The sequence below is a fragment of the Octodon degus genome, unplaced genomic scaffold (assembly GCF_000260255.1).
Source record: "Octodon degus isolate 3935 unplaced genomic scaffold, OctDeg1.0 scaffold00001, whole genome shotgun sequence".
Classification (NCBI taxonomy): domain Eukaryota; kingdom Metazoa; phylum Chordata; class Mammalia; order Rodentia; family Octodontidae; genus Octodon; species Octodon degus.
In genome coordinates, this window is record NW_004524577.1 from 39,576,523 (window position 1) to 39,588,353 (window position 11,831).

The 11,831-nt window shown below is 34.9% G+C and overlaps 1 protein-coding gene across 1 annotated transcript in view; it reads left to right on the forward strand.

Annotated features, from left to right (window-relative positions):
• Positions 1–11,831, forward strand: part of Arl15 (ADP ribosylation factor like GTPase 15) — a 505,974-nt gene that overhangs the window by 191,049 nt on the left and 303,094 nt on the right. The window contains exon 3 of the mRNA XM_004623100.2: positions 10,340–10,399. Coding sequence (XP_004623157.1) covers positions 10,340–10,399 — 60 coding nt within the window. The remainder of the gene's footprint in view (positions 1–10,339; positions 10,400–11,831) is intronic.

The following is an 11,831-nucleotide window of genomic DNA, read 5'->3' on the forward strand; positions in this document are numbered from 1 at the left end:
CACATGTGTCAATATCGTATTGTCTCCCTATTAAAAGAACTCAAAAGAAGAAATACAAACAGAAAGGTATAGCACTATTAAAAGGAAAGTGAGAACTTGAGGATTAGACAGCAAAAGAGAGGGCAAGGAAGAAAGCTAGGAAACATGTCAGGGGCAAAGCCATACATTTATGCACATAAGATGGGTAAGGTTATGATTGTGAGAATCTGCAGCATGTTTTCGAAACTAGCAGTTAATTGGTAGGATTCTCACACTAACTGTGTATGGTGATACCTGTGAACTAAGCAACTGCACTGAAGATAGCAGTATGTAATGGTATTGTCATGATTGGAATGCCTGTCATTCTGGTCTTCTAAATACATACTGTTTGTCATGACATACCAGTTGCTGCTGTACTGTCTTTCAAGTAAATGTTTGTTAAAAATAAAAGAGGAGCTAGTGAGTGAAAGCATGAGACAGGAAAAAAAAGTGTCATGGGACCGTCCTGCTACAGTGCTGTGTTGGATTTCTAAATTTCTTTGTAAAAATATGTAACTGTTTATTCCTATTTTAAAAAATATTTTTTATTAGTTTGATTTTTTTCTTTATATTCTGTAGGGACTTAAATTTTAGCATATCAATACTTGATGGAAAATACCTGTTCCATGTTATTGCCTAAGATGTTTTTTATTCAGACAGACAGTGAGGTTAAGCTCAATTGCCTGTGTTGTAGGGTAATAAGCTTCTCTTATGGATGGTTGACAACCCAGGTTTGCAGACCAAAAATTAGAGAAAAAGAAGCGTGCAAGTGCAGCCAACATTTTGGCCCTAGTCTTTCATGGTTAGTGAAGACTCAGGATATAGGAGAACCTGTATTGTACTTCATGTAACACAGTTATGTCTCAAATTTTCTGATCAAGGAGATTATGGGGCCACAGAGGAAAGTGACCGATAGAGTGTGCCTAAGGAGAGTCACGTGGAGACAAAATATTCTCTCAGGCTTTCACAGAGAGCACATTGGTCAAGCAGTGGCCATGACTCATCCACATGGCTGACACAAAGGAACTACAAATTGTTGTACAGGGTTTCAGGATAAATCCTGAGGGGATTTGACTGGCCTTATCAGATTCAAAAGTTACATTACTTGTTATATAGGTCTTGCTTTATCTTGGTCTTAACCATCCAGCAGAAAAGTATGAAAATGAAGTATAAAAGGTAAAGCCATATTAATATGCTGAGCTTTACAAGGCTCAAGTCAACAACTTTTTTTTTTTTTTTTTTTTTGCGGAACCAGGCATTGAACTCGGGCCCCTGCACTTGTCAGGCAAGCATTTATTCCACTGAGCCATCTTCCTGGCCAAGTCAACAACTTCTGTCATTGCCAGTCTTATGGAAAACCCACTACTATTATGGACTACTGGACTATATTGGAATATTTTGCTGAATTCAGGCACCTACAGTATTTAAATGATAATGGAATACCCTTCTCTGACAAAACTAAACAAAAAAGGGAGATACAAATGAACAACCATTTTGTATCTGTAGGTTCAAAATAGTATAGATAGACAGCTGCATTATCTTGGATCCCTGAATAGAGATTTTTGTTCTAATTGTGTTTGTGGACAGGATATCATGTCTGCATCTTGTATAATGAATTACTAAGACAACAATATGCAACATATTAATTATTGAAACTGCTAATAATCGGTTTTGAAACTGTCTCATTGCTATTTGTTTCTCAATAAAATTATTAAAAATAAAATTATTTAAGAAATGAGTGCAAAAATATTGGAGCATGAAGAAGACTTAAGAGAGGAGGTTCCATGTGATTCACTGAAAAGACTCTGCAATGATAAAGGCTGGGCCAAGTTGCATTAGTGACAACTAGTAAAGATGTAGGAGAGAAAGACTAGGTGTTTATTAGTTTGGTCTTTATATTCAGTAGAGTGAAAAAAGGAGGGCATGTTGATGGAGAAACAAAATAATGATTACACAGCTGTAGGTTATAGGCTGATTGTAGTTATCAGTGGGCCCAGAAAACCTTTGCGTTCAAGATGGGCATTGCTAGCAGCCTCAGACCAACTCTGTAGGCTCAGGGTTCTTTTTGTTGTTAATTGTGAATTATGTGTGTGCATGCGTGTGTGTGCACACATCTCTGTGTGTGTACGTACATGTGTGCAGTTGAACAAGGAGGTAGAGGGAAGGTACTAAAATAAAAGAGTAGTAAGAAAAGGAATATGAAAGATAAGTATGAAAGCTTGTGAATATACAGTGTTAAGCCCAGCAGGAAAAGAGCTGGAGGAGTCCCAAGAAAATAGTTCACAGAAAGATTAGATATTTGGACAAATAAAAATTCAGAATCATTGGAAAGCTAAAGTCCAAAATTTATGGTTGTTTTATTTAGAAAGTCCAAATGTATCTATATATAGCATTGAGAGTCTAATATAAGTGATGTAAAGTCCAGAAAGAGATAACTCATGAAAAGAATAAATGGCAAAAAAATAAACAGAAAAGGTTTGGCTTTAGCAGAAATTCATCTTGACTAGGAAATAAACACGAAAACGTTCACTTTTTGTTTAAAGTTAGCAAGATTCATTTCTTTATGATGAGACCCAATGCTGGTAAGATTGTGATGACATTGGTATAAATATATATTACTAGTGCCGTTGTGAGTGTTACTGACTTTTTTTTTTTTAGGAAAACAATTACTCATACAAATCAAAAGTTACCAGAATACTCACAGACCCAGTAATGATGCCATTGGCAATTTGTGTTAAGCCAGTAATTTAAAAGAAACAATATATAACATTTTATATGTTACATGGAATTTGAAAGCAGTGTAAATGTTCTACAACAAAGGAGTTTAAATATTAAGTAAATGATGGTACCTCAGTTGAAATGATTATATATAAGAAAATGTATACAATCAATTGAAGAAAATTGGGCTGGCCAGATAGCTTAGTAGACTAAAGCTCCTGCTTAGGTGGATCGCAGTGGCCAGAGTTTAATCCCTGGCCTACCATGCTGTTCCTGCCCCTGGGGTTCGCTGAGAAGGCATTGAGACAGGGTGTGGTGGCACATGCCTGTCATCCCAGCCCTGAGAGGCTGAAAACAGAAGGATCACTATGAGTCCGATCTACCTAGTAAGACCCTGTAGACCCCTGTCCTAAATACATAAAATAGTAATAATAATAATAATAATGATTGAAGAAAATGAAAACAATTTATCTTTTAAAATGAAATGCATAATTTAAATATAATCTAGAAAAAACTTAGAAAAATAATTATTTTGTTAGTGTGGCTGAGTTATGGTGACACTTTCTTTTTTTTAAATTTTATTTATTTACCTGCGTGCCTGTGTGTGTGTGTGTGTGTGTGTGTGTGTGTGTGTGGCCAGCTCAGCCCACCAGGGGGCGGGGCTGGCTGGCATGTGGTGCTGGGGGATTGAACCGCGGTCCCTGTGTTTTGCTAAGCTTGTTCCAAGTAGGTGCTTTAGACCACTGAGCCATCTCACCAGCCCACTTTATTCTTTTAAATTATTCCTTTATAATATTTTGACACTCTAAAGCCAATTAAAAATGAAGTATTTGTTGGAGCAGTTTTAAACAAAAAAGAGAATCTGCCTTGATAGTTGATGAAATGCAAACATATCCTAAGAAAGGTATGTCTGTCCAATTTCAGCAAGGCAACAATGCGTGCCTTTTTCTAGGAAGAAAAAAAATCCAAAATTTGTTGGGTTATTAACTTTGGCAACCTTTCTGCTTTGATACAATTTTAAAAAGACACTTGAATTGTTAAAACTCAAAAGAGGCCAAAAACTCCTCCAGAGAGTAGGACCTGTTGCTGGAGAGGAAAAAACTGGGCAGCTTGCTCCATGGTCTAAAATCAGAAATGAAGTCTGTTCAGAGTGAATTCCTTAAGTGTATAGACATGAGGAGTTGTTAAAACTGTGGATTACACAAATATCCCCCATCCCACATAAACCAGAGGAATGGAAAAAGCTTAAGGTAATATATTGATATAATATGGAGAACAGCCTAGAGAAAACTGAACACTTTTAATTGAAAAAGGATGAAAATATCTTCAGGATTATATAGCTTTGCACTTGTAAAATTGTCACTCAGTTAAAATAGAAAAACATCATGAAAGTTAGAAAAAAGTTCATGAAAATTTGAATGAAGCTTTACATAACTTTAGTATTAGTTGTTTATGTGGTAAGTAACCAGAGAATCAAGTTAGAAAGTCAGATTTTGTTATTTGCTAAAAGATTGTGTTTTATAAATGCCAGTGTATTAAATTTCCTTTTATGATGTTGAAATCATAATTAGAAGAATTTTGCTAGATTTTGGGTCAAGTATCATAAAATTGCCAAATATCACAAAATTTCCATGGAGTAAATAATGTTCTTTGTCCAGGTCAAGACTGCCAGGTCTATAGAAAGTCTTTCCCTGTAGAAGTTTTAGGGTGACTCAAAAATTTCAGAAGCACACATCATATATCTGTATATGTGTGCAAACTTGGAGGAAAAGGGCAGGGAGGATTCACTATGTAGGCCCAAGTAAACTATTCAAATGTTCCACATGATGAATAAAAATAGACAAACCTTCCTCCCAAAATTAATTTTGTTACAATTCCAGGAATGCTTTCCTTGCATGAAAATTTCATATCTATCTTCCTTGTATCATAGGTTTTGTTGAATATAAGGATTGCAAAACAAAAATTGAAAGGCTATGCAAACAGTTATTTCCCTAAAGAGTTACTAAGTCATATATTTATTAAAATTTGTGGCATTAAATCTTAGGGGAGGTTTTAGTTTTACTAATGTAGCTTAGATAGGCCAGGAAAAAATGAGTGCTTAACTTTGGCTTCTGCCATCAAATTACTTGAGTGTGGCCTGGGGAGACTTACCCTTGAGATCCTCAGCCAGATACTGGAGACCACAAAGATTGACTTGGTGCTTACTGTAATTTCCTGCTTTTTGTTTAATATAAATAAGGGAATCCTAATTTTAAGGGACATCTAAGGACTAATCTAGTTTGCTCATTTTGCAGATGAGGATTTCAAAGGTAAGAGAAGGAAAAAATGTGGCTGTTGAGTCTGAATACTGGTGACTAGGACTTAGGGCAATGTCTTGTCACATCAATGCACTGTATCCCAGTGGGATCATCAGAGGACACTTAGTATTTGCAAAAGAAAGAGATGATCAGACTGCTATTGCTCAATCAGCTAGACATTTTTCCTCCCTTCTCAGGTTGCTATTTTTTTTTCTAATTACATCTTTTAATAATTTCCTAAACTGATAGTTTTTATTTTATCCCATTAAAAAAGACATTGGCCAGGGTTCGATCCCTAGTGTACTGTGCTGGCCCCGCCCCCAGGTCCTGCTGAGAGGGAAACTGAGAATGGGTGAGGTGATGTGCACCTGTAATCTCACCACTTGGGAGGCTGAAAACAGGAGAATCACTGTGAGTCCAATCTATGTAGTAAGACCCTGTACTAAATACATGAAAGTAAGCAAGCAAGCAAGCAATACCATGTAGACCTGAGGGCATTTAATTTGGGTTTGTCATGTTGATTTGAAAACAAACCTAGAAGTAAATTAGTGAGTTTATGAGGCATCTGTGTGTTGGCCATTTAACTTACCAGCATTTAGTTTAAGCTCAGAACTAGACAAAATACATAAATCTACCGATTTGTGTATACATAGAAGAGATGTGATAATATAGAGCTCAGGTCACATTACCTGAGTTAAAACTTTGACTCTAGCATTTGTTACTTCTGACAAGATAGTTAACCAGCTTGTGCTTCAATTTCTTCTTTATGTCAGTGCACTGCATTACTGTATTTTATAGTAGTACTTATATTAATTGAGATTGTTATAAATTAGCAAATAGGTATGACTTTAGCACAGATTTTTAAACAGTGTTGAAATTATATTATACCAGGCATTGGCATACAAGATACCATGTGTACTTTTCCCTTTTTTAGGAATCCTTGCAGTCTCATTGGGAAATAGACAAAACCCAAAGTGATATATAGTTGATACTCCGGCCTTGCCGGCCCTGCCCCTGGGCGTGCTGAGACTGCTATTGAGACTGAGCATGGTGGTGTGTGCCTGTAATCTTAGCTGTTGGGAGGCTGTAAACAGGTGGATTATTATGATTTAGTAGTGAGGCCTTGAATACCCTGTAGACCCTTCCCTAAAAAAATACAAAAAAAGAAGAGGAAGAGGAAGAGGAAACAAGAAACTCTGAAAATTACTTATAAGTACCGAACATCAGGTCAGAAAAATCAACCTAGTTAAATATACTAGAGACAGTTTCCATGGTAAAATAACTTTAGCAATATCAAACACATGATAAATGGCAGACCCAGAATTTAAATTTATCCTTGCTTTAGAGTCCGTGCTTTTATTTCTCAAAGCAGTATTAATTCCTTATCCCTTGGCATCATCCTTTCCAATGTAAAGTCGTAAAATAAAATATGATTGTTGCCCTTTTTGGTTGCCCTGCTGGTCGACCGAAAGTGTTGCTTTAAATTTTTAGTTGTGGTTTTTCTTTGTACATGCTTAGAATGACAACAGTAAAATGTTGATTCTCTTCTATGAGTGGTACGTTGTCTTACTTTCTGTACTGATATCTATAGTTTTCTGAACACTATTAATTACTAGAGCTTTACTATAAAAATAATATAGAGATAGCAATATGGAAGACTAGGTATACCTTTGCAGTATTAATATAATCATCTGTCTTCTATTTTTTTTACATCAGTTATTTTTATTTTAAAGAAAAAAAATAAAAACAATGGTACAAAATCTCAAAAGTGTCTTCTATTTGAGAAGAAAACATTTATAGGTATTCTGCAGAAATAATTATATGAATATAAATAACATTGCTGAGTTACTCTGCTTAGTGTGAACATCTGAACGTATTTTTACAATCACTTTATTATGAGTACCTTGCATGGATTTATTTTTTTTAAGAGTGAGATTTCTTTTATTTATTTATTTATTTATTTATTTGTGTGTGTGTGGCCAGCTCAGCCCACCAGGGGGCGGGGCTGGCTGGCATGTGGTCCTGGGGGATTGAACCATGGTCCCTGTGCTTTGCTAAGCTTGTTCCAAGTAGGTGCTTTAGACCACTGAGCCATCTCACCAGCCCCTTTGCATGGATTTAAAAATAGTAATATAACCTGCCTATTCATTTCCAAATTTGTATTTTGCATACATGTGTGGCCCTTTCTGGAAGGGTAATAAATACATCCCTTTGAGTACCAGCATGTTATCAGCTTTTAAGAATCAAATCTGAAAAAAGAATCAAATCTGATTAAACATTGCTGGTTTGCTCTCTTACTTTGTTTTTCAAAAATGGTATGTGCCCTCCTTTGGGAAACCCATACTTGGGTTGTTCCAAACATTACCACTAATGGGCTGTGTATAGCATTTGGAAAGACTTTGTGTTTCCAGTGTTCCACAATCATTGCTTTTTAATCCATGTACTTTCCATATGGGGCAGGTAGATGCTTTCAAGCCTCCAAGCCCTCTCTGGGGAATTTTGATGCCAGCAAAAGTATTGTGATTGGCACAGACTTCTCTTAATTTCCCAGCGGCCAGATACCTGGACAGGTTTTTCGAAAGGCCCAAGTATACGTCACCTGGGACTGCCTTCTCTTTCCCTCCTGCTGTTTTACCAAGATTCAGTGGCTTTGTGCACCATTAGCGATGATGCTGCACTGACTATATGAGTCTGCCTTAAACCCATGAATGAAGGATGTGTTTTGAAAGATTCTTAGAGCACCCATTAATCTTATACTTTCTGCATGGCACATTCCCACTGTTGACACCTCTGTCGCACCAATAACATGGTACCTTCTATACAGTTTGACTTGTCCAGCTAGGTACTTGATTAATAAATGAGCACTCAGAGTATTGTCTTGCAAGTTTGTAAAATACTAAGGTAGACAATATATAAATATGTGTAGTACTTATGTTGTTAACAATAAGCATCAATCAAAATACAATATTGTGTGCTTATGGTGCAGCAGGCTCTGTGATATATTGGAGATACTGTGTTATCCTTGTAGCAGTATTACCAAGTGAATGGTATCATTTGTTTTCGAAAAAAGAAAGCAAAGGCTAGTAGGTTGGCTACAGTGACAAGAGTTTATAAAAACCAGAGCTAGAATTTAAGCCTTGTTCTGTTGACCCAGAGTTAATTCTTCAGTGACTGTATGACAATATTGCCTGATGTGGAGGGTAACAAATACTTTATTAAAGTGATGGGGCAGGGGCCGGGGCCGGGGCCGGGGACATGGCTCAGTAGAACAAGCACTTCTCAGGCAAGCACAGGGTCTGAGTTCAATCCCCAGTTCCACCAAATATTAAATAAATTTAAAAAAATAAATACAATGATGGGGCAGTAGGTTGCTAAGGGAAAGTTAAAGTAAAACTGCAAAACTGTGCAAAGTAATTTTTAATCAATATCATACTTCATTTGAAGCTTTTTACCTTTCCATGCATTTGTCATAACTTGAAATGAATGAAAAGTATTGTCTTTATTGATAACTTTCCGGAAAAGGGACTTAAGTTTTTTTCTATCTTGTAATTGTGCATAATAAATAACACTTAAAACATTTTTTTTTCTTGTCTTCCTGTGTTTTGGCTTATGATAACTGAAAATTGAGCCCTAGAAAGAATAGAAATGGGCCTTATTTTGTGTTAGTTAATCACTTGAATAATAATTTTGTAAAGAAAGAACCTGTGAAGACCCTGGGGCTGTACCTGTGTTGCTCAGTGTGCACTCACTGTCTCCTTGTAGTGGAGGTAATGAGTTTTCTATTTTAAACATTCAAAGTGCATCTTTTTTAGCTGTTCAATAAAGTTATTCCTTGATGCTGAAATCATTGTACTAAAAATTAGTTTCTCTTTCACAATTTTTTAAAGAAACTTTAGCACTGATGCTAAAAAATACACTACTTTTGCAAAGTATATCGGAATTCATGTGTAAAGTTACCAAGGCAGCCTTTGTGTTGTAGTTTTTCTGTTTATTTAATGGGCATGTGTGGTGAAATACTTGATTCACTTCTTTTTCGTACTGGCAGTCAAACTCAGGACCTTGTGTTTCTTTTGTCAGGCAGGCACTTGTGCTGCTGAGCTATATTCCCAGGCCCTCAATTTTTATACAAATACTTAAGAATTTTTTTTTCCTTTTTCTTTTTGTATTTTAGGGAAAGGTCTACAGGGTGGGTGTTCAGGGTCTCACTACTAGATCAACCTTGTAGTGATCCTCCTGTTTACAGTCTCCCAAGAGCTGGGATTCCAGGCATGCGCCACCACACCCAGTCTCAATTGCCATTGCAGCAGTGGGGCCTGCATGGCAGGCCTGGGGATTGAACCCCTGGCCCCTGCGCCTGCTTGAATAATTTTAATTTTTATATTAAAAAAGAAATATTCCAAACAAAATAATAAAATAATTCTTAAGCTAATTTTAGTATTAAGGATTTTTTCTTGAAATTTAAACTTTTTTCAAAAAAATATTTCGTTGTTACTGTTCTCTTAAAAGAATTAGTAGGGCTTTACTAGAAGATGAAACAGGTAGTGATGAAACAGTCAAATGAATGAAATTGTTACATCCGAATGCATTGTTAATCAGAGGACTATGTACTCTGAATATATTTTTACTGTAAATCATTCACAGAATGATTGCTATGGATCAGTGGGTAATTATGTTTGTACCTTTAAGAAAAATGTGTATTATTAATTGTGCACACAAAGGAAAACATGAATATAATATAATTCTAATGTAAATGTTTGCAATTTACTTTTGCCTTTAGAGTTACTGAGTTATATGTGAGAAAAAATTGTAAGAAGTAGATGGAAAGACTCCTGTAGATTTAATGTTTTCTTTGAAGTTTCTCCATACATACAAATGTTTTTCTTACCATTTATAAGAGTTGTGTGATTATAATTATAATATATATTATAATTATATATAATTAATATTATATATGAATTAAAGAATAATGTATTGTGATTTTTTTGATATCAGGAATTGAACTCAAGACCTTGTACATGCCAGGCCAGCACTGTACTGCTGAGCTATCTCCTTGGCCCAGAATACTGCACTGTTGAAGTAAAGGGAGTAGGTTTATATTTTCCTATAATGTACAATGGTGCCATCAAAATCGTATAAAATATTATAAGGTTATCAGCTACTTTGGAAATTATGTGTTTTAGTATAAGCTATGGAAAATAAATCTTAATCTGCCTAAATAGAGAATGTAAGCATCTTAAGTATTTTAATTTAAAATTTAAAGTGCTAATTCTTGTGTTTTTTTTTTTTTTTTTTTCTTCTAATTTTAGGTTTTAGTATAAAGGCAGTGCCATTCCAGAATGCCATCTTGAATGTAAAAGAACTTGGAGGTATAACATTTAAAATCCTTTCCATATGACTTTCACTTTACTTATTTGGTATTTGTGTATATAATTAAAACATTGTAATTACGTTCTAGGTTACTCATTTTTACTTTTTCTTAATGATGTATTTTCTGGAAATATTTCCGTCTCTTAACATATATTTTAAAAGTTGTTGAAGAGTTCTAACTAATATGAACTGTTTTCTTTTGTATAGGTCAGAGGCTACAATAATGGTAAATGATGTGCTATACTTGCTGATTTTACTTGTTCAAAAAGTTTATTCAGTGACATACATGAAGAGAATTTTAATGTAATTATTGAAAAATAAAGTATGCAAAGCAAAGCATTGTATTTGTATTGCAAGTTTTGTTGTATTTAACCTTTTTGAATGAATTTGTCACAACAATAAATTTTTGCTAGTAGGTTCTTTGCTAATCAAGCACATTTATTGGATAGACGGTATAACAAAGCGTACATCACTTTGTCCCTCACAGTACTCTCTCTCTGGAACTTTTTGCTTAGATATGTCAGTCAGAACCTCAGCACATGTAAGTAGATTAACAAAGAATTCAGTCAATTCAGTGAACCTCCTGCACTCTCCTATGGCACAGCAAAATGATAAACACTCTGGAGTTGAGTATAACATCGATGAGCTTAATGATGTAAAAGAAAGTTTTTCTTCATCTCTTTAATCACTTTGTAATATTGACCTTACCCTACCTTGTTTTGTTTTTTCCTTCTTCATGGTCCTTCTGACATTGACCCACTTTCTGCCATTTTAATGGTGTGGACTACTTTCTTATTTTTCTCCAATAAAGAATGGCTGACCCTTTTAGGTTTCTTTTTCAGAGCACTATGTGTTGGGCAGATTTACTTTTTTTGGTCAATTTTATGACTATCTTTGGCTTTTGTAGAAATTAGCTATTAAAATGTCAAATGTAGCAATGATAGATCTGAACTTTCCTTTAAGATATTTGGTTTTTTTGTCATTCTGACGCCAAAAATCGTACAGCACATGTATTATAAATTTACATAAAATTTACATACAGCACATATATTATAAATTTACATAGAATTTTTGGAATGCTCTGTTTTACTAACTTCATATTTTAATACTGCTTTATTTTTTGATAGTTTCTCCTCAGTGACAATAGTATTATTTTTAGGTATTTTAAGGTCAGAAAATATACTGTAAAAAGTCTATAGAATCAGGGCCGGGCAGATAGCTCAGTGGCATGTGCATCCTAAGTTTGATCCTCAGTACAAAAAAAATGAATAAATAAAAAATAAAAATCTATAGAATCAAGGAGTATTGGAGAATTTTGTTGATTTTAAATATGGTTGGTACTTTGGTACTTAATGCGTATTTTATTATTAGGAGAGGCATTCAGTGTATATTGATCCAGTAGGTATAACAAACTGTTGATTAATGATAATA